Source organism: Muntiacus reevesi, chromosome 1, assembly GCF_963930625.1.
Source record: "Muntiacus reevesi chromosome 1, mMunRee1.1, whole genome shotgun sequence".
Classification (NCBI taxonomy): Eukaryota; Metazoa; Chordata; class Mammalia; order Artiodactyla; family Cervidae; genus Muntiacus; species Muntiacus reevesi.
Genome location: NC_089249.1, coordinates 143,458,610 through 143,483,075, shown reverse-complemented (window position 1 = coordinate 143,483,075; position 24,466 = coordinate 143,458,610). Strand labels below are relative to the sequence as shown.

Here is a 24,466-nt window from a genome sequence, read left to right as displayed (position 1 = left end):
GTGGGTGTTTGCAAGAGGCGAGAGTCAGGGATGACATAAACATAGAAAATGAGATGAACGGTGGATGGCTCATTGAAGTAGGGAATTCAAAGAATAAGAACAGATTTTTGGAGAGAAGGAGAGGAACTCGACTTTGGACATGTTGGGTCTAAGGATACCTGTAGGCTGTCTGGATAGAAATATCTAATAAATATTTTGATTTATGTTTTTGGAACCCAGGAGAGAGATCTTGGCAAAAGTTAAAGATTTGAGAGTCATTGGCCTATAGATTGATTCATGCACTCATTCAACAAATATGCGCTTGCTAACTGCTTTGTCCCAGGTATTGAATACAATGATGAACCAAGCAAATATTTTTCTAGTTTTCACACATATCACAGTCAAGCCTGGTAGCTGGTAGCATGGAAATAAAATAACACAGGAAATATATAATAAGTAGAGATGAGCACAAATGTTGGAGAACACCAACATTTAAGAGGTGGACAAAAGAAGAGGAGAAGGATGATGGTTTGAATGGATGAACGCTTGGGCTTCCCCCTCCCAAGTCCTTGCGCTAATCTAAACTAAGTTTTCAAAATACATTGGTTGCTTTTTCTGGAGGCAGGATTAAAGTATGTTCACATTCACTCTGCTTAGAAATTCATGTTAAGTCGTCCTTAAAATAAGGAATTTCACAGGTTGGAACTGAAACAAGTATCAGCCCGCAAGCAAGTGACACAGACAGAGATGAGCAGGAGCTGGAGATAAACCCAGATTTTCGCATTCAGCTCTGAATTTCCTTCCTTTTGTTAGATGGGTCTTAAGTCAAACTTAATGCAGGTTGTGGTTGGATTTCCTTTGTTATGGGCTGTGGGGTAAACGTGATGTTCACACTGTCACAGTAGAAAGAGATATTATGCTCTGTTTTGCCAGGACTTTGTTAGAGTTTTACTTATTTATTTATTTTTACGTCTCAGTTCTTTTAACCCAAGAGGCAGCAACATCTCAGGCACCTACCAAATAAAAGTCAAACGAATACCTGGGTGTGGGTTGTTTTAAGAAGTGAAATTTCTTAGTCACTTCTTCAAATGAATTTTGTCTTTTTTAAAAAAAATGGTGGTGTATATATGTGTTTCTTTTTTTAATTAATATAAATGGCATAAACCTTATGTGAGTTTCAAGTGTACAAGGCAATAATTCAGTTGATGTATATACTATGAAATGGCCACCACGATAAAGTGTGTTAATATCCATCCCCACATGTGGTGCCATTTTATTTTTATAAAGTAAAGTATGATTATTGCGTATTCTAAAAGTTAGAACCACTTCTTCTAAAATATCATAGATTGTGTGTTTGATGTAAGAATTAACTGAATATTGTCTTTTAATTCTCAGTCAAAACATCTTTCTTATGCAAAAGTCCAATTTAGCCAACAGAAAAAGAATAATTTGTAGATCCATTTATAATTCTCCAAAACTTGGTGATTTCTTTTTGCATATGTTTATGTACATGATGGTTAACAAATTTATTGCTGCATAGACAGGTAAACTTGTTTCCTTTTAGTAGTGGGCAAAATCTAACTTTTATGACTAACATAAACCATATTTATGGATTATTTGTTATACATTTAGACTAGTCCATTTTCTTACATTGTGTTTCTTAAAGGTATGTTTCTTATTTCAAAGAATAGTTATTAAAAAAAACAAACCCTTCCACCAACTACTCCTTGACCCTGTTTTTAAAACAGGTTAACACTAGTTCTATAGACAGATCTCTCAACTAGATTCCACCTGTGATACTCACAGTCAGAAAACTTTAGAGGCAGAGAGGGAAATGACATGCAGAAATTATGTATTTCTTGCCATTTATAAATATGTTCCCAAATATACCATAAAAATAAATAAGCAGTGGATGATTAGATGTAATATCAGATATCTTAAGGGAAATTAATTATATCCAGCAAAAATAAAGCAGATGCAAAATTCAGAGATTAAGTCATTTTGAACTGTTGATTACCTTTTAGAAAGTTTTATTTGTGCTAAAAGAATTTGTGTTTATGGTTCAAGGTTTGGGGCTTGTTCTTTGCAGGCTGGCTTTCTAAAGAGTCACTCTGGTGCCTCTTGAAGTGAAGGGAACGGCTTTAAATCTTGTTTGGTTTGAATGAATGGATAGCTAATCCCTATCAGATGTTTCTTTAGAGAATAATGTTTAAAAACTGTTATGGAATTTAGCTATCCTAGCTGATTCTTAGGTAGGGTGTTTTCATCCCAGTTGTGAAGGTCTCAGAGGTCAGCCAAGGTAACCATTTATTTAAATCATCTTTTGTTTCAGATTTCCTGTTGAACTCTCTTTTTTTAACCATTTCAAAAATCACCCAGTTGTGTCATAGCTTTCCATAACCCCTAGATTCAAAGATTCAAACCAAAAAACCATCTACATAACTAAATGACTGTACCCTCCCACATATCTCTAACTAGAACAGAATATGAAATTAGACTTCACATTTTCTAATCACAATGAAACTAATATTTGGAATTCTCTCGTCAAATGTCTTCTATTTATGACACTTTTGTTTCTTTTGTTTTTGTCTCCCCAGGACATTTGGGCTTCCAGGACAGTTTTGTCACATCAGGTGTTTTTAGTGTGACTGAGCTAGTAAGAGTGTCACAGAGTAAGTATAATTTTGCTTTGATTTGATAGTTTTGCCTTGGGTTTTTGCTTACCTTTTGCCTCCTAAAGACGTAAATCGCTTTCAGAATCTCCTTTTCATACACCCATTGGAAGCATTTTGCCATGTAGTTTGTTTGACAGCCAAGAATTTAAGTCAGGAAAAATTAAATATTTTAATGTGAGACATAGGGAAAGAACTGAAATCCTGAGTGTCTCAGGTATTTCCTAGCTGATAGTGTGAACCTGGTTTAAAGAAGTTCTGAAGCTTCTGGATTTCTAAGAAATTCTGCATTTTAAAAGAATTTGGTTTTGACCTTTAAAAGGATGCTAATGCCTTTAGCGTGAGTGACACCCTGCAGCATGATCATTACCAGCTTGTCAATAATCACCAACAACAGTGAATTAAAAGTACCTGTCACCACCCTGTTCCATTGATCAAAGGGTTATTGACTGTATTTGGCTATGATATAATTCAGACAGTCCAAGGAGAAGGTATAGGATTCCCCCCCCATTTCCCTGTACCCCGCCACACAGACACACACACACACACTGTTGCTGTCCCACAAAGACTTCTCTTTGTTTTTATTTAAAAGTGTACCTACAATACCCTTGAAACTGATGTAGTATCATACATCAACTATACTTCAAAAACCTAATAATAATTTTCATCATATTTCAGATAACTTTGCAGGCCTTGGAAAGATCATTATAGGCCTTAGGCATTGTGCCTATGGTGCTTAATGGTTAAAAATAGAATAAAAGTTTCTGGATAACCTTAAAAGAACACATATCTACACTGACTGTGGTGTTCTATGTCCCAGTACTAAGGGAAAAGATACCGAATATTTAAATTTTAATTTTATACCCTTTCTACTTAAAAATACCACTTGTAGATAAAATTTGCATTGTTGAAGTTGGTTTCAAGCTGCATCAAATTCTTTGAGGAATGAGGTGGAGTAAAAGTAAATATTTTTATTTCAAGTTCATACCCTCCATTCACTGTATTACAGTCTTGCAAGCTTGACTGAGTAAGCAAGTCAGTCTCATGACAAGATGTCAGATCAAGCAAGGCAAGCTATCCTGATTCTCACAAGCTCAGGTTCTGTCTGTTCTTATTTCTTAGAAGTCCAGAAAGTGGGATACAAGGTATGGGCAGGGAATGCAGGGGTAGAGGAAAAGAGAATCTGTCTGCTAAGCATAGGTTTTCATGTATGTTACATAAAATTAATCCTTGCAATAAACATGTCAGTTAAGATATTACTCTCATTTTTACACATGAGTTAAATTAAGGATCTAGTTAAATCATTTATCCAAAGTCAAACAAGTGGGCAAAAGGTTAAATCTGTGTAGTGCTAGCATCTGTACTTTTAGACTAACCCAAAGGAACTTGAAGAAATCTGCGGCCTGAGATTAGACAGGGAAACAGCAAGAAGGTAACCATGGTTAGTGTTAGAATTCTAGCGCCAGGAGTCCTTGGTTAATGCTGGAATGTTCTGGTGTAGGCATGTTAAACCTAGAGAATGAAGCATTGTGAGCAGCAAGTTTATAACTTGGAATGGAGAAGTTGCTGCCATATTATGAAGTGATCTAGGAGTACCAACAGCGAGCTGGAGACAAGGTTATCTTGTTAATTTGGAGGGTACATTGCTGCCACAGCACAGCTGATTAGCCATTGACAAATGATAATGCATTCAAATGCATATCTTTTACTTTTTAAGATTTTTAAAAGGTGATCATCATCCTACTTTTTTCTTATAATTTTAATAGTAATATAGAGTATATGTATAACTGTATCCCAGTAATGGCATTACTGGGATAATCATTCATTCATAGATCCCTTACAGGATATCACCTTAGCCTTAATGAGTAAAGAAAACCCTTTTAAGATTGGTGCCCAAGACCTTCTGTAGTCTACCCCGGCCGCTGTGCCTCCTTTGAAGTCTTCATTACTGTCCGTGTCCTCAGACCTAGGCCTTTGCAGGCCAAGGCCCACACTGCTCACCATCCTCAGAATCGCAGCCTCCTTCTGCGCTGTCTGTGTCCTTTAAGGCCTTACATCCCGAGGCTTCTCAGGGCCCATCTTGACTAGACTTCCATCCAGTCTGCCCCACACGGTTGCCAAGGAAATTCTCAGCCTGCCTTCAGGACTGCCAGGGGCTGTGGTTGGTCCTCACACTGAACCTTGCAGAGGGACCTGGCTTGTTTCACGTCCCTGTGAGGAGGGCCGTGTTGCTGATGCCTGGCATCCTGAGCGTCCTTCGGCTCCCAAATGCTTTTCGATTCTGCACTCTGCTGTGTAATCGCTCTAGGATTCACTCACACATGGCCTCATGCTGACTGAAACTGTTTGGCAAGAGTGGGACTGGGCTGTGTCAGCGAAACTGTGGCTTCAGGCCAAAGTGCCATGCAGAGCCCCCTCCCTCTCACAGATCTATAATCTAGGTTTGTCAGGGTCTGTGTCTCAAGATTGCCTTGGCTGCTAGGGGAAGGATCCCCGGCTCATGCTTCCTCACCCACACACTGTTCTGAAAGACTAAACATTCAGGTCACATGATGGAGTCAACATCCTTGACTGTTCCTTACAGTGTTGCCCCCTTCCCCACGGTAGAGATGCTAAGCATCCATTTAAATGCTGCAGTGACACTTTTTCCTGAGAAGTGGGGCTGGGGTGCATTTGCAACCCTGAGATAGAGATAAGCTAACTGACATGTAAGTTGATTTCATGCATGATGTTAGTCCTGGAAGGAGCATGATGCTAAACTAATATGAAAAATTAGAGTAGCTAGAGTTTATCAAGTACCAAGTACCAGGCCTTGTGCTAGACATCATTCAGTCCTCCCATGGTTGCTGTCATTGTCCCTTTTTATAGATGAAGGAATCAGTGATGCTCAAAGTTCAGAAATTTGCTCTTTTCATTTTGCTGTACTCAATTGCCTGCAGACATTTTGGTCATGACCTCTCCTGTAACCAACTGTAGGGCTTCCCTGATGGCTCAGTGGTAAGGAATCCACCTGCCAATGCAGGAGACCCAGGTTCAATCCCTGTGTTGGGAAGATTCCCTGGAGAAGGGAATGGCAACCCACTCCAGTATTCTTGCCTGGAAAATTCCATGGACAGAGGAGCCTGGTAGGCTACAGTCTGTGGGGTCACAAAGAGTCAGACACGACTGAGCAACTAACACACACACTCCTATAACTATTATAGAAGCAAACAACCCAAAGATTCTGTACTTTTACTAAATTATGATTTGTTGTTAGAGTTGATAAACTTTTCAATTATTAATTTGTGCATTAAAAAATTAAAATGATTTTCAGGTAGACCAAAACAAGTAAAGTACTTAATTACAGTTTTTTTCTGGATTTGCTTTCAGGTTTGATTTTTTCCTTTTTAATGAATAGACTTTAGAGAAGTTTAAGTTTATAGTTTTAGATTAACAGAACATAAAGAATTTCAATATGGCTTCCTCTCCAATTTCCTCTCTTATTAACATCTTTTGTTAGTGTGGTACAGTCATTTTAATTGATGAGCTGATACTGATATATTATTATTAGCTCAAGTTTGTAGTTTATATTAAGATTCTTTCTTTGTGTTTTACATTCTGTGTGTTTTGACAAATGCATCCATTGTTACGGAACAGTCTCACTTCCTTACAAATCACCTGTGCTTCCCACTTCCCCAACTAGGGATCCTTTTGTTTTGCCTTTACCTGGATATAAAAGGTAAAAATTTCTAATGTCCTCACTATCTTAGACTTTCTTCCACTGTGTTCCACAGTTCTTATCTTCCTCCTGTCTATCCCAGCCCCACCCAGTCCCCCCAATCACCACTAACTGTAACCACATACGTAGTCCAGAACATTCACACTGATGGTAGCCTTAGCTTGAAAATTTTTCCTCTTTCTGGATCTTTTGAATTTAATTTTTAAATTTGCTAAACAAATATTGACATTCCCCAGGTTTCCAGTTAGTTTCTGTTTTTAGTTTTCCTCCTTTTAAACTTAATAGAGGAGGGAGATGCTATTTCAGTGTTTCCTCATGAGGATTCACTGAAATAACTATGTGCTAAGTTTGTTGATTATAATCATGTTACTACAGGGTGGCAGTGGCAGAGAAACTCAAGGAAAGGCTGCCAGCTTAGCCTTGCACATTCAGAGATGAGGGTCAAGTGACAAGGTTGCTCGACATTTAATTATCCTTCTCACTTGCACACACTTGTTGGAATCAGAGGCTCCTGCTGCTGTCTCCCAGCAAGTCCCCTCTTACCTTACCCCCTCCTCGTGTGTGTGTGTGTGTGTGTGTGTGTGTGTGTGTGTGTGTGTTAGTTGCTCAGTTGTGTCTGACTCATTGCGACCCCATAGACTGTAGCCCACCAGGCTCCTCTGTCCACGTGATTCTCCAGGCAAGAATACTGAAGCTGGTAGCCATTTCCCTCTCCAGGGGATCTTCCTGACCAAAGGATTGAACTCAGGTCTCCTGCATTGCAGGCAGATTCTATACCATCCAAGCTACAAGGGAAGCCTGCCCCCTGTGTATCTACCTTTTAATTTTTTGCATCATCCGGAGTCCGTGAAAGGCAAGAAAGGGTAGTTCTGTTTCTCTTAGCAGCAAAGCAAGTTCTGTAGCATAACAGTAAATGTACATTCATTCTTTTCCCTCCCTGTGCTCGGACCATCTGAAAGTAGTTCTGGTTATTTATTACTCTGCTCTGGGGGAGGGAGGGTGGAATACAGACCACTAGACACGTTGCCAGAGAGAAGGGAGAAGTCCTCGCTGCTCTGGGGGAGGGGGTTTACAAGCGCTAACAATGAGGTGCAGAATCACTGGAGTTGTTTTAGCATAATACTGTGAGGAAAGAGACAGGAACCATCTGTTGAAATGGCTCTGACATGATGCTGCATTTTCAAACAAAGCCTTCTAGAAGCATTTTCAGATGGGTCTGTCTCCCATGAAGTTGCTACAGAGAGAGCCCACTCCACTGGCGGCTGACTGATGCCACTTAGATAGCGCTCTCTGTCAGCACCCTCTCTTGTTTATTTGGCACCAATGTCTTCCTCAGAGTGAGTGCTTTGAGGCTGTCAGATATTCTTCCTGGTATGAACCCAGAAAATCCTCCCTAAAAAAAAAATCCACTCCTTCTGCCCATTTCCTTCTAAAGTGCTGACTCTCTTACTTGAAGTTGGTGGAGTGACTCTGAAACCTTAAATACTTCACTGGGAGAAGAGGAAAACCACAAATACACACAGGCCATTGTGACTCTGGCCTGACGGGTTCTAATTTTCTAGCCGTGGTTTGTACACCCGAGCCGGCTGCAAGGGTTAAGTAAACTTCGTGGCTGGGGATGACTTCATGGCCCTGGAATTTTGAAAAGCCAGGGTTCTCAGTACACTGTGGCCAGCCTTAGAATCTTTGGGTGTGAAAACCACTCTCAGTTACCCAGACCCATTTGGGGTTCCCGTTGCACTGCTGCAGAATCTATTAAAATCCAACAGCTGAACCGTCCTGGCTCTGCCACAAAGCCAGGCTGCTGGGTGGCTACAGAATTCCCGAGGTGTTTGTCAATGGAGAGCAGGAGTGAATGGAGGAAGGCGTCCGCTCAGCCTGGCATGAGGTGGCACCCTAGTGGCTGTTTGCTGCTTTAGAAATGCGCACTCTTCTGTATTCTCACGCGGGAATCGTTGCTAAGATCCAACTTGCAGTTCATTCGTAAAATTCTTTTTTAAGTCTCTAGGTGCTTTGTGCATCTCTGGGGAACCCACATCCACACCCTTGGTTTTCTGGCCAGCAATTTAGTAGGAACACTTTGGGTAACAGTCTAACCTGCCACGATGGAGCTACTACAACAGAATTAACTCGCCTCCAAGGTACAACGAGGAAATGAGTCTGTTTGACAGGGACAAGCCCAAACTTGAAAATTACAAAATGTTCTTGCAAAGAAAGACTCATGAAGAAATTAATATAGGATAAGAGATTCTGAATGTCCTCGTCCTTTGGGGGTGCCGTTTTAAAAATTTGCTGGATTTTAGGTCTTCATTAAAGTGGAGTATGAAACTTTCTTTTCTGAACAAGTGGCCTGTTGGTTCACCTTAGGTCAGGGCTTGGAAATTATTTTTTAAAATAAGGTTATATTCTTACGCAAGTTCGTCTTTTGAAAGAAAGCGTTTGGGTTTGAGCATTAAAGGAAGAACCAGAAAGATTATAATAAAAAATAGACTGCAGCCCTAGCATGAACAGTGGCTGTGACCTTGCCTCTTGTTTGCCATTACACAATTCAATGGCAGTCCACTCAAACTATGCTCTCGATCAATATCCTATTAAAGCAGCACAAAAAGTCTCCATAAACTTAGTGGTTAGCTATGTTTATAAATGGAACTCGGCATAATTAGATGGTCAATAGCAGGCTCTACTAGTAATTTTAAAATGAACATCACACATTTTCTATCTGTAAAAGTCAATGGCACCTCTTCCAGAGTAAGGGTATCATGTGCAGCTCACAAAAGAGTAGGAGTTCCTTTAAAAAACAATCATAATGCCTGTCTCCAAAGTGCAGTTTTTCAAGAAAATCTGTTACATTATGAAATAGAAAATACTGATTGGCCTTGTATATGTTTTTCACTTTGCCTGTCAAAGCCACCTTATTCTGAATATATTATGACATTGCAAATGTTTTATTTTCTAGTTTTAATCAGCCCCTCATAGAAAGATAAAGTAATAAATATTGCCATACTCTTAGGAAGAAAAAAATTACCAGTCTTACTGGCTTAATTTAGTGGGTTTCCTCTACTATAATTCAATAAATTTTCAAAATAAATACTGAAATTGAGTTAGTTCAGAAGGATGCTTTGTTGTATAAATTTTTTCTTTTAATTTTCTTGACATATTTGGGGTGAATATTTGGACAGTAAGGCCGGCAACAAATGGAATGAACTGGCAGTAATAGAAATTTTCATCAAGCTACTCATTCTTCTGAATCCTGGCTCACACTATGTGTGACCAAACATGATTTTTTTTCCTGTCCTACTCTCCTCACCCACTTGAGAAAGAGCCAAATAAAGTAAAAAAGTGTTCCCACCCTTACCTACAAATTGAAATGTGCATATACCCTGTGTTGCTGGGTCCTCTGGCAGTGGTGTTATGATCACCATCTCAGCTGAAATTAGAGCTACGATAAGAACAAGCTCATGACATCAGCAGACCCATCAGTCAACGCTGTGCACGAAGGGTATGTTACACACACACCCGTACAGTCTTCCTGGTTGAAGCAGTGAGTTCTTATGGCAAGACTTAGACAGCCTCTTATTTTCTTTTCTTAGCTGAATCTTCTGCTAAATTTGCCAGACTATGAATATTTTTATTGTAAAGATTTGACTCAGGGGAAAGCAAAACAACACCTTGATGTACACACTATTTTGTTATGATCTCTTCTCATCTATTCATCTATTTACCATCTTTTCTAGGTAATTCTTTCTTTGGATGATATATTACATAAAATCGTATGCAAGATGGCATCATGGTATTATAAAATAGTTATAGAGATAATGGGTAACCTGGCTCTGCTAGATGACTTTGGGCAACATTTAACCCCTCTCAGCTGTGTTCTCCTCATAGGTAACCATCATTTATTCAATCAGCAAAGATTTATTAAGTACCAGTTGTGTGCTGGGCCTGTGTCTGAGTAATGGAAATAGAAACCCCCTTCAGGAGTGCTTTAAAGATGAAGTGGAAAATGTCAAGCGTCTAGCACATAGTAGATGCTCAACAATGGTAACTACTGTGATTATTATTAAACAGGGATTCTGTCTCTGATCTTTCACTCAGAATTGATCTTTGAGCTGACCATACTATCAGCAAATTTATTTAAAATATGTGTGTGTGTATGTGCTGAGTGTGTGTGTATAAATTAACAGGGACTGGTTATAGAATTCATGTTCTAAAAATCAGTTTATTACAAGAACCATTCTAGTGACCCCTTAATACTTAGTAATTCTGATAGAATAAGAGCATGCCAATACTAGATCTAATTCGTCTACTTTAAGAATCCAAAAAATTTTTATTCCTCAAGCTTTCAGCCAAAGCCTATGTTTCTATGTTATCCTGGAAATTTCTCTTCCAGGGCTTTGAGTGGATAGCAAGATATTTAAAAATTCTCAGTCTAAACACGGACATGTTAACAACTTTTTAAGTAGCCAGCCATACTGTGGGTTTTTTCAGGTTTAAAAAGTATTTGGTTTTATAGTATTTGAAAATTTCACTTTCTCTTACATTTTGGACATAAAAATCCCAGCATGCTTGAGGTCATTTCTGCCAATGTAGTTTTTAGTAAAAATCTTTATTTATGCACTCATAAGCCTTGATTTTTACAGAGCAGATATTCATATTCAATAGGTAACATTTAGGGAACTAAAAGACATTTTGGGGATTTCCGAAAGCCTGACAGTATTCTTATATTACCCCACAATAAGACTTCAAATACTATATTGAGATTTTTGTTGGAATATAGTGTCCTCACTAACTCTTGCTGATTATAAAGACCATTGCTGATGACTCTATAGGCATGTCAAGGACAAGACTGATGGGAATCACACTCAGAAAAGCCACATTTTAGGTCAACTACTGGGAACTGATTTGATCCAATATGTGATTGATATGAGGACATACTAACACCCAGAATTTTTCAATAGATGGAAGAGGAAAAAAAACTAAACAGGTCTTGCTGAAAATATTGAGAATTGTTGGAGATGGCTGAATTTGTAGGTTGTAGGGATGAGAATCTGTTGACATAGTTTGGTTTCCTAATAGCTAATAGTCAGATAGTCCCAGTGCACTCTTGGTTAAGAGGCTTACGTTTAGAAGCCCATCCCTGGTTTATAGATCATTGTGGTGAAAAGACCTCTTAGGCCATCAGACCCATCCCCTGTCAGAAAAGACTTAATCCCATGGCCCAGGCTGTATCTTATGCTAAACGGGAACCACGTTCGACCTCAACCAAAGGCTATGACGAGCTGATACTCTAAAATGCATATAATCAATGTTGGTCCCAAAGGCAGAAGCCACAAATGCAAGAGATTCGTCAGCATCACTAACCCCACTGTGAGTTGCTCAGCTGGACCATGTGTCTGGCTCTTCACCCAGTGAAGGCACTGCCTGACACTCAGAACTCTAAAAAGAAAGAAGTGACAAGGGGGAGGATGAGATAGTCATTTTACCAGTTATGTGGTGGGTGATAAATATTTTTTTATTTAAATCTTTTAAATCTCCAGTAACCAGTGATGAAGGAAAGACAAGGAGAAATGTGTGTTTCACCTCTGTTTCTTTGGCAGGTATCTAGATATCTGGGTTCAAGTACCTACTCTGTCACATGTTTATCTGTGTGATCCTGATCTTGCTACTTAACCACACAGCTCATTTTCTTTCTTGTCAATGAGAATAAATACAAATACACGTTCCATGTCCCCATGCAAGGATGAAATGAGATAATTCAGATAAAACACCTATTCCATTGCCTAGCACATAATAAATGCTTGATAAATATTAGTCCCTCACCATTTTTCATTAACAAGCTCATATAATTTTAGTTCAACTCAATAATCATCTGTTGCATGTGAATGTATGAAGCATCAGTCACTATGTGCTTAGAATACAGAAATAAGTAGCAGACAGTCCTTTCCTTTATAGAGTAGATATGGAAGTTTTTTGAGACCCAAGGCTGGACTTTATGATTATCTATAAAGTGCCTGAATATGCTATATTTACAAATTGAATTCCTAGTAATTATCTATCAAAAATGAACCATCTTCATGGCTCATAGTGGGGAGGAAGGAGGGTATCAGTGAATGATTCTTATTTTAGTAAAAGAAAAAAAATTTTTTTAGAAATAAAAATTCCTGTTTACCTTCTTGCCACCCCATGCACACATATTCCTTACTGTGGGTACTCAGAACATGAATGTGTGAAAACAGTCCTCTGTGTTAGCGATGCCTTTGAGAGGGTTAAAACATTCTGCTGGCTTTTGGCACTTAATACTTCATTTCATAAAAAACATTGCTTCAATCTTATAATAGCAGGGAAGTTCATTTTCACATAGAGGGAAACCCTTGTTTTAGCTCAGTGCCTCTCTTTTATGTTCCATTCTGGAAAAACACACTCCCAGCCTTCATTGGCCAGATCTTTCAGAATGGAAGAAAGGGGAAAGGAGATCAGCACATGGTTTATAGACCAGAAATCTGCTTGGCAAAGGAGTTGCTGAAGACTGTGGTGTTGAAGCTGCAGAGAAAGTACCTTTATGATTGATTTCCATTCAAGTCAGACTGACTGCAGTGTGGTCATTTTTCTAACCCATAACTGCTCACACTGCAGCAGTCTGCTATCTGCAGGGTGTCTGAATTATAACAGTCTATGTCCGTGTTCTCTCTTACACAAATTACTTACACTGGTTTCTTTTTCCATGCAAATTCATCAGTTTTACAGCCCCTCGTAGCCACAGTCAGGAAACTCTGGCCGAGAGCACAAATTGATAAAATGAGTTAATTTTACTATACTTATTTTTTTTCTTTCTAAAAGCCCTTTCTCATAGGCAGTGTTCAGGAAGCATATTATGGTAAAAGGAAGATAACAAAGGGGTTGAATTTTCTTGCCATAAATTACTTTCCAAGTTAATTCCCTTTAACGATGATTCCAGATTTGCTTGAGTTTTCATAGCCTTGTACGTTTACAACTGTGCCTTTGATAGAAAGAAGACCAAGTGTTTTCCCATGTTCACTCCTTTGTGCCGGTGACATGGACTTTCTTACCAGATCTTTGCCACTGGCATGCAAAACAACACTAAAGTGTGCTGGGCTCTCGGAACTGTGTGCTGTTGTTGGACTTTTTTGTCCCCTCTAGTCTTAGAGTACAAGTTCACGAAGTCTCCGTGAGTATATTAGAGTATGTACTCTAGAGAGAAATGTACCTCTCTTTTCTTTCAGTAGTTATTTTAGAAGTTGGAAATCCACTACTAAATCCTCATAGTCTTTCTTGGGGGCTACCTATTGACCATTATTCCATCTTCTTTAGTTGTCATGCAGATTTGAGGGAGGGCCAGGTGTGATTTTTAATCTTTAAAATGTAAACAAGAGGGGCAAGAGTTTCTGTATATCTCGTCCACTGATGGATCTCAAGCACCTGGAGCAGTGCCTGGCATATTAGAGTTGCTCCATAAATATTTGGTGAACAACAACCTCAGTTGTGCAGATGATGCTGCTCTAATGGCAGAAAGCGAAGAGGAACTAAAGAGCTGGCTTAAGGAGCCTCTTGATGAAGGTGAAAGAGGAGAATGAAGAAGCTGGCTTAAAACTCAACATTCAAAAAACTGAGATCATGGCATCCAATCCTATCACTTCATGGGAAATAGATGGGGAAAAAGTGAAAACAGCTACAGATTTTATTTTCTTGGACTCCAAAATCACTGTACACTATGACTGTAGCCACAAAATTGAAAGATGTTTGCTCCTTGGAAGGAAGAAAAGCTATGACAAACCTAGACAGCATATTAAAAAGCAGAGACATTACTTTGCCAACAAAGGTACATTTAGTCAAAGTTATGGTTTTTTCAGTAGTCACGTATGGATGTGAGAATTGAACCATAAAGAAGGTTAAGTGCCGAAGAACTGATGCTTTTGAACTGTGGTTCTGGAGAAGACTCTTGTGAGTCCTTTGGACAGCAAAGAGATCAAATTTTGATTTCCTGAAGGAAGTCAACCCTGAATATTCCTTAGAAGGACTGATGCTGAAGCTGAAGCTCCAATACTTTGGCCAACTGATGTGAAGAGCCAATTCATTGGGAAAGACCCTGATGCTGGGAAAGATTGCTGCAGAAGGAGAAGAAGGCAACAGAGGATGAGATGGTTGAATGGCATCACCAACTCAAAGGGCACGAGTTTGAATAAACTCCAGGAGATAGTGAAGGACAGGGAAGCCCGGCATGCTACAGTCCATGGGGTTGCAAAGAGTCAGACATGACTGAGTGACTGAACGACAACAGAATGCAGCCTCTCAGAGAAGATGTGCTTTTAACCATAGACTGGCCTCACTAGTCATTTAGGTAATACTCCCCGCTGATTCCCATTAAACAAGTTGTAAACTCAGTGCCCTGTCATCTCCCAGGCAGAGTAGCTTGAAATCTTGGATAGAAAAAAATTTTTTTCCATCATCCTCTCTTTCCAACAATGCAAGCCTGAGCAGATTGTCTCTGGTGTATGGCAGAAGTTCAATAACCACAACCTTATCCAACTACTAATGTGTACTGAAGAGCAGGTCATTAAGAGGGTTGGCTACTAAAGTAACCCCTTTCTTCCAATAGCCCACATTACTGTAATGATTCCTTAATAGCAAACCATTTATTAAGAAATGACACAAAGACTACATTCTACTGATGACAGGAAAGAAGGGTAGGGGCAGAGGGATGAATGACTTAGGAATAAAATCTAAGAGACAGTTCCCCAAAGTTAACCTTTTGAGGAAAACTCCTCAGTGGAGCAAAAATCCACAAATGCTTTAGGTTGGACTAATCGCAGTGCTGATTAAGAGGAATGAGAAGCCCTTTCTCACCATTTATGTGTATTTACAGATTTCTAAGTGTCAGTTTTCACTGCTTAAAGTTTGGGGGGAGGGGGTGCCAATGAAGGGAATAGATATTCACTCTTCTTAATTCAAAACATATTTATTGATCATCAGCTGTTTGGGGATATAAAAGAGACTGTGGGATCTGTAGGATTAAAGGCCACCTGGTGTAACCCTCCAACTTCATGACCTAGGAAAGTTACTAACCCTCCTCACGCCTCAGTTCTCCCTAGTGGTGTTGTGAGGATTAAATAGGATGAGGTGCTTAAAGCTCTTAGCCAGTGTCTGCCCAGAAGTGATGCTTAGTCAATGTTAGTCCTTGTGGTTGTGATGGTGATGACCGTATCAGTGGTGTAAATGGTGCTGGTGGCAGTGGTAGTGGATTTTCATTTTTATTATAATTATTACTAGCATTATGAAGTCCAAAGAGCTTAAGTGACTCATCCAAGTTCCTCTGGTGGTTATTGGCAGGGCTAGACTCTATTGGCAGGGCAGTCTCTCCGAGGCCCTGACCAGCAGTTTTTCTATGCCCTGGGATGTCTATCCTTACAGAGCTTAAATTGCTCTCAGTCTAGTTGGGTAGAAAATCTTATAAGAGATCTTATAAGAGATCAAATATCTTATAAGAGATCTTATAAGAGATCAAATATCTTATAAGATATAAAAAATGATGAAGCCTATGGTCAAGTACCCATGGAGAAAAATCAGTTTCACAATGTACAGAGCAGACAGGAAGTGTTGTGGCTGACCCAGTCCTTCCTTAACACCCCCGTGTTTGATTGGCAGTGGCCATAATCTCTATGCCACACCAGCAAGCAGTTAGTCGTTAGCTCCAGAAACCCAGCTTGACATCCTGGGCAGATGCATTTCCCTAATTTGCAAAAAGGACATAATACCACCATTAGCACATTTCATTATATACATCTTCATATTTTATATTTATTAGAATAATATGATTGTTTGCTTATTTATGCCCTTTCATTGTGTATAATTAGAAACTTGCCTTTTATATCTATTCACTATCCTGCAAGAGGTGACAGATACCAACTGTGAACATTTTATTTTCATCCTTGACAGCATAGTTTAGGTCTCCATTTCCCTTTGCCAGGACTCCCAAATCAACCTATCAACTGATTTCCCCACCTCCAGAGTTATAGTCACCCAATGTTCAGTCTGTAGGCTGTTGCTGTACTAATGTTCCTCATGCATGCATATTCAGTTGTGTCCAGCTCTTTGTGACCTCATGGACTGTAGCGTGTCAGGCTTCCCTGTCTGTGGAATTTCCCAGGCAAGAATATCGGAGTGTGTTGCCATTTCCTCATCCAGGGGAGCTTCCAAATCCAAGAATTGAACCCACATCTCCTGCATCTCCTGCACTGGCAGGCAGATTCCTTACCACTGAGCCACCTGGGAAGCCTGCACGAGGCAACATTCCTCAGATTCAATCATTATTCTATCACTCCCATACTCAGAAAGTGTCATGGATCCCACAGATCACTCTTCTACCTCCTACCTCCAAACTTACGTTACATACTCCCTTTTGCCTAGGAACCCTCTCCTATCTCCTTCTGGGCCTCTTTAAACCCGCACCTGCCTTGAGAGCTCAGCTTAAGCACCCATTCTTCCTGGAGTCAGCCCTTTTTCTGATCCCACAAGCCAATGAGATCTATTACTCCTTTGAACCTCCCTAACACATTCTAGTCACTTCCCCTGTGAGATTTAACACATTTAGCCTTGCATTAGATATTCAAGTATAATTTTTTTATTATTCTACTAGGTTATAAACCCTGTGGGGGCAGATACGATGTATACCCTTTTATCATCTCAAGTTTAAGACCAATATTGTACATGAAATTCAGGGTGGTACAGCAGAAAAAGCCCAGCTTCTGAGGTCAGACATCCTTTAATTTTAATCCTGGCTGTCTCTCTTCCTTGCCTTCTGTGATCCAGGGCAAGTGATTTAACCTCACTCCGGGGCTTAGTTTGCCTCATCTAGAAAATGTACCTTTCCTGAAAAGATTGTTTAAGATTTAAGTTAGGTATAATAAATAAAGTGCTTCTCAAAACATGAGCCCCCAGGTACTCAGAAAAACCTACCAAAAGCCCACCTTTTGAATTGTTAGTGACTTGGCAAGACTCTTCCTGTTCTCCAGATTAGAGGCACTGAGAATATCCAGTGCATTGCGATGATACTTTGACCATGACCTCTACCCTCAGGTATAAAAAAGCCTTTCTGTTTGACTGTCACAGTTTCACTGAATCAGAATCCACTCCCGTAAGCTGACATGCATACCAAACATACACACAGATGCCACTGGACGATGTTGCCTTACAAGACTCTTTTGAAGAAAGCAGAATTTGGATCTGTGAGTTATTAGGATTATGTAACCCAGGTGTGAAACCCAGTCTCATTTCAGAAATTTAGTGAGGTTTTAAAACTCAAGACATAATCAGTTTGCAAAATCCTGATGTTATTCACCAGAAATCAGTAGGTGCTATGGGAGGTGTCACATGCTGCTAGGACACCCAATGTTGTTAGATTACAGCTACAACGTACTAAGCAGCTCACAGGAAGGAAATATGCAGGCAAGTTAAGGAACATTTCTGTGGTCTTAATTATTTTTTTATTCTCTCTGAGAAGTGGACATACAATATGCACACGAGTATTCTTCTTCCTTCACCTATTCTGGCTCCCTTGACATTTTAAAAATATAATCAAGGCAAAATACATTTTCTAGAGTAGAACATGATTGTGTGTATGCATTCTAAATCACCTCAGTCATGTCCAGCTCACTGTGACCCTACGGATTGTAGCCCACCAGGCTCCTCTGGCCATGGAATTCTCCAGGCAAGAATACTGGAGTGGATTGACATTCCCTTCTCCAGGGGATGTTCCCAATTGAGGGATGGAATCCACATCTGTTATGTCTTCTGCATTGGCAGGTGGGTTCTTTACCACTAACACCACCCAGGAAGCCCTAGAGCATGATAGATAAAGTGTTAAATGTAAGAGCAACTGGACGTTCAGCAGATAGAGGGCCTCAGACTTCTTTCATTGAGTCAAGTCCATCTTCCTTACATTTTGCTCTGTGTTTCCTTTCAAGAGGAAGGAGTAGGGTCATGCAGTTTCCACAGTGCTCCATCCAGCTGAAGCCTCAACCAACCCCATCTTGAAATTTGTGAAGAAAATCTGAATCCAGCCGTATCCTCTTTTTTAGTTAATAAGAGATGCCAATCTCTAAGCTCCATGAAGGCACAAACTGCAAGTGCTTATTAAGGGACTTCCCTGGTGGTCCAGCAGCTAAGACTTCGCACTCCCAAGGCGGGGAGCCTGGATTCGATCCCTGGTCAGGGAACTGTATCCCACATGCCACAGCTAAGAGTTCGAATGCTGCAGCTCAGAAAGATCCTGCATGCTGCAAGGAATGATGGAAGAACTCGTGTGCCACAACCAAGACCCAGTGCGGCCAAATAAATTAAAACAAAAAACAAAAAAACCCATCTATTATGTGCCAGGCTGCTAAGAGGGGTCATGGGTGAACCATGCCCCCATTACAGCAATCCCCTCTGTACCCCATGGCCTATTTAAGGCATAAAGTATTATGAAATCAAAGGGAAAATTATGCAAATAAGTTTGATATAAAAAGCAAATTAGGGAATGACTAGCAAAATTATTCATTAGAACTCTGTTTACACTCATTGTCAAGCCTAACCATTTGTTTTTAAAGTAAAGACCTTCCTCGATTAGAGCCTGTCATTGAGAGATGTGTTTGAATTTCAGACAGTCTTCGCGAATTTCAGTATTTTCTATTTCTTAGTAGTGACTATTTTTATAGAATGATAATTGTGATTAAGGTCTAGCCATTGCCATTATCAAATAACTAAGTGTTTATTTTAGAAATTACTTTGCCCCTCATGCTGTTTCTTAATTCCATAGTTTATTATGGCTTCACAATCTCCCCAGTTTCCCAAGCATCTATCCTAGGAATTATCCTATACCCCTCCTTTCCCACTGTTACCACACTCCAGAAGTCAATACACATTCTCAATTTCTCCCAAACAGCTGTCTCCAGGCTCCTCCTTTCTATCCCTTGTACTTTCCCTGGTTTTATTGATTATATTCTTCAGCTGCAACCCCCCCATACTTACCCTCCTGACAGGTGGCGTGTCTAGTTTATAAGTACAGATTTGACAATAGCATTCCTGTACTTTGTTGGTTTTCCTTTGACTAACAATCAGTTACATTTGACCAATGCTTACTGGCTGCGTCCTAGTGTTAGGGATTGTATTAGATACTAGCAGCATAACCCCAACAGTCCCGTTATACTGGAGTGTGATAAGAGCTTCATAGCTTATAAACTTGAGAACTGACTGAACTCAAATTCATATTCCTTAAAGGAATCTACCTACCCTTCATATTGTTATTGTTTTTCTTCAGTTGCTAAGTCCTGTCTGACTCATTTGCAACCCCCATGGACGGTAGCCCACCAGGCTCCTCTGTCCATGGACTTTCCCAGGCAAGACTACTGGAGTGGGTTGCCATTTCCTTCTCCAGGGGGTCTTCCTGACCCAAGGATTGAACCCATATCTCTTGCATTGGCAATCGAGTTCTTTACCACCTGACCTTAAATCTCCCCTCTTTCCCCATGTATTGTTAATATATACCACATCCTACCAAGTTATTATAATCCAATACACATTTTATGTTCTCTTACCTGTATATATGCTATTCCCTCTACCTAGAATGCCTCCATTCCTCTAATGGATAAATCCTACTTGTCCTTTTAACATTCTTCCCAGGCCTCACATTTGCTGAGGCCCTTTTACTCCCTTGAACCTCTTATCCCTCGGCTGAGCTAGATACCCACTTCTATGCAGCCATATCAATTTAGGAATAACTCTAGCAAAGAACTTATCAGACTGTATTGAAGTTAATCTGTCAGCCTAACTCTCTAGAGCTGTTTCAGGGTAGGGACCATGTCATTCATTTAAGTGTCTTCCTTACCCAGCATAATGCTTGGCAGTAGCAGACTCAGTAATCATTGGTTGAAAGAGTGAAAGTCCCTGGTTCATGATTTTCCTAATTATCCTTTCTTCTTACGGATATGAGCCTCTATTTAATTTATTTATATATCCACTTCTATGGCTTTAAAACTCTCAAACTAAAGCCTTGATACAGAAAAAAAAAAATGCATCTATTGCTCCTGCCTTGTATAATCTTCCAAAAGAACAGATTACTTGCATGTATATAATCACACCACTAATTTTACACAGAATTGTCTTTTAAGATTGGTAGATGTTATTTATTCATTTTAAAATATTTATTAAGCTACTCCTCTAAACAGGATATCTAGAGGCTCCAGGACATATAAAAAGTGCAGAGAATCACATCTTACACAAGGGTCAGCCCTGAAAATCATGTGTAGTCAAAGTTATTTTTAAAAGTCCCTTGAATCAGAGGTCGACAAATTTTCCTATATAAATATTTTCAGCATAGTGAACCATATGGGCTCTGTCACAGCTACTCTGCCCTTGTAATGTGGAAGCAGAGATGATATGTAAATGAAGGGGTGAGGCTACCCCAGTACAACTTTATCTACAAAAATTATGGCTCAGGGACCATAGTTTGAGGACCTTGCCTTAAACTGGAAGGTGGGACAGATAGTAAAGGTGTATGCAGGGTGCTGACGTGTTTGGGAGTAAGGGGAAATCACACGTTCTCACTGTGTGAAATTGGGATTGGGTGACCTGCAAAAGATGAATTTGCAATTCAGAACTAATTTCAAAATACAGATGTGTGGAAGCTATCAGGATCACACAAAGCTAGAAAAACCCAGGGAATGCTGGTCGTTCAAGAAAGGTAGCAGACCAAAATGTGAAGGTATTTTTGTTAGAAGCATCCAGGAATATGGCAACCTTAGTGACAATTTACCATTACAAAAAAAGAGGAAAGATGAAAGGTGTGTTATAAAAAATATATGTCCTTCTGATGCAGAGGATTTTTATTGTAAGAATTCTTTTAAGGTCTGAGTTCATTACTGATAAATTTGGATAAGCTAACCATATAAATTCAAATATATAATGTGTTAAATGTAACACTGAAATATGCTCTCATTGATCTTTTATTCACAGACCTTACCTGATATTTCTTTCTTTTTTTTTTAATTCTAGCACCAATAGCTGCAGGAACTGGTCCCAATTTTTCTCTCTCAGATTTAGAAAGTTCTTCATACTACAGCATGAGCCCAGGAGCAATGAGGAGGTCTTTACCCAGCACGTCGTCTACCAGGTAATGTTACTGTTGGCTCTGAAAGAGGTCAAACTTCATAGTCTACACACCTTGATTTGTAACTCTGGGCCTACTGGACACTTAGCAGTGTGCCTCTGGTAATAGATAGCTAGCAGAAGTGGGTTCAGCCCTAATGGATTTCAGTGTCACTGAGGAGAGAGAGCAAATGCACAGGCAGCATGCCTATGTGTACGGGGGAGGAGGGGCGCTTCCCAGGTATCTCAGTGATAAGGAATCCTCCTGCCAGTTCAGGAAATGCAGTTTGCATCCCTGAGTCAGGAAAATTCCCTGGAGAAGGAAATAACAACCCACTCTAGTTTTCTTTCCTGGAAATTCCCATGGACAGAGGAGCCTGTGGGCTGCAGCCCATGGGGTTGCAAATGAGTCGGACATGACTTAGCAACTAAACAACAGCATAAACTCACACACACACACATATATACACACACATACACATATATACATGCAGACTCACACGTACACATCAGTCAGTCAGTTCTGTGGCATGGGCTGAAAATAGTTAAAGACAGCTTTATCCAAAATGAGCGACTTGTGTTCAGCTGTAAACTGTAAGCATTAATCGGCATTAATCAGATGGAAAGTCATGGAATGGTGTTCCGGGTGGGGTGAAGACATGAGCAAAGACGTAGAGGCAGGATGGAGTATGAAAATAGCATGTCCTCAGAGAATTAAGGAGAAGGTTTGACTAGGGAAGTGTTTTGGCTAGTTTGGCAGAAAGTTGGCCCTGGGACAACAGTCTCAGTCTCCATGCCCGCAGCAAACGTTACTGCTGAGTTTCAGCTCTTTTCCTACTTATACACCCTGAAAGTTCTCAAAATCTGGTCTATTGGAGTTGCTCTGAGAGATGCAACTATTTGATATCCTAGTGTGAAGATGTAAAAGCAAATGCAGCCCGACAGCATTGTGGGGCCAGATCACAAGCACTGTTGCACCAGGAGACCTTTAAAAGAGTAAAGCTAAAAGAACACAACCAGATAGCGATTCCAGGGTGCTTGATCCCCTTGAGGTCACGAAGCCAAAATCAGAATGAAGCATTTTGCAAGATCCTGTTGTCTCCAGATAACCTGTACCAGAGGGAAAGGGATTAGGCATTAAACCCACAGTATTCTTTTACAAATTGGCTTTAGCACTGGACTGTGACAACAAAGAAAAGAATGATGCAGAACGATCTTTAATGTTTGTGTACTTTGCAGAAAAACATTTGACAAAGGTATATTCCTCCTAAAGCAAGTGTTTTAGGATTTAAAACAATGTCCAGATGATAGAAATTTTCCCTGATAGAGACTCATTTTTACCTTGACTTTATGTATTTTAACCATCATTACTTAAAAAAATTATCAGCTTAGTCATTACCAATAACTTGAAGACAGTTAAAGAAACAGTATTTTCCCAAATATAACCACCAAGTCCTACCATCATCTTTCACGTTATTTAAATGTACGCCCTAGTTCACTGGGGTATAAAAAAGCTGTCTCCAGCACCATCCACCCCCCCCCCCGCCCCCCGCAAGGAAAACATTTATAACAAAAGAATGAGATTTTGAACATATTCAGGTATTAATACATTCTGAGGATTTTGAATGTTTGCTGATGGAAGGGACAGTGTGTGTAACTATGCTTAGTCAACATAAGAAAGCTTTGCAAATACTTGTGGTTAGTGATTAATTTAAAAGTTGATTGTTTGTTTTTCATATGGGCTCTGTGCATGTACCATGGACATCCCAGCTTCTCCAGCTGTTTTTTGCCTTTTGTTTCAACTTTCTGTTCTGCCTGGTTCTTAACGTATTTTAAAAAGCTAGTGTCCTTCCCATATTCTGCAAATAGCTAACCCTGATAAGGCAGTAATTATACACAGCATCAGTAGTTAATAACTTGGTAATATGTTTGTTTTGCTCTCATTAGGCTCTCCTAAGATGATTCTTTTAAAATTATTCTTTAAATATATAGACTCAGCAGAATTATCTGTGTACAGTTGAGGAACTGTGCCCAGAGGAATACCCCAGATTTCCATATAGAAAATTTCATCAACCAATCAGTCTTTGTTTATGCTGTGTCAATATTAATTGGTCACCTGCTCTGTGGCAGTTACTGTATTAGGTGCTTTACATACCTGATAGGAGTTTATCTTCACAGTAATTTTACAGTACAGACAGTGTTGCAGGTAACAGTGGGTCAGCCCACAACTCAGAGAAGTTAAGTAACTTGCCCAAGGTCACAGACCAAGTGACCAAACTTGGAGCTCCAAGACCAAACTTGGAGTTGTTGGAACTTTAAAACCATGCTATTTTGACACTGAATCCTCTTAGGAATGGGTCTCACTCTTTCAGGAAGGAACAACAGAATAGGAAGCCCCCAGAAGGGATTATCTAGCATCTCTACTTTTCATGGACAGTTAGCATTTGCTATTTTGAATTATTATTATCATCTTGGAGGTATCCACCCCTTCTGGACTGCAGATCCCTTAGAGCAGTGGTCCCCAACCTTTTTGGCACCAGGGACCAGTTTCAAGGAAAACAGTTTTTCCACGGATTGGGGTGGGGGGAGTGGTTGGGATGATTCAAGCACGTGACATTTATCGTGCACTTTATTTCTCATCTAATGCTGCTGTTGATCTGACAGGAGGTACTGTTCCACAACATGGAGGTTGGGGACCCCTGCCAAACTCTTCCAATTCAGCCGCAAACACATATTAAGTCCCAAGGATATGAGATCCGTGAGGCACTATGGAAGTAAAGTCAAGTAACAGGAGCTTTGCAGTCTCACGATATAGACGGACGAGTGAATGAAGATTTTTACTTCAGAGCATTAGGAACACTCAGGAAAGAGGCATTTTGCTGTTCTTTAGGGACAAGATAAAGCATCTAGGCTTTGCACATAGTAGGAATTAAGCAAATATTTGAAACGAAGTTGATAA

At 39.9% G+C, this 24,466-nt stretch overlaps 1 protein-coding gene across 4 annotated transcripts in view; it reads left to right on the top strand.

Annotated features, from left to right (window-relative positions):
* Window positions 1-24,466, top strand: part of NFIA (nuclear factor I A) — a 391,127-nt gene that overhangs the window by 249,235 nt on the left and 117,426 nt on the right. For all 4 annotated transcript variants that reach the window (XM_065911941.1, XM_065911922.1, XM_065911931.1 and 1 more), the window contains 2 exons: window positions 2,577-2,651; window positions 21,415-21,532. In XM_065911941.1, coding sequence (XP_065768013.1) covers window positions 2,577-2,651; window positions 21,415-21,532 — 193 coding nt within the window. The remainder of the gene's footprint in view (window positions 1-2,576; window positions 2,652-21,414; window positions 21,533-24,466) is intronic.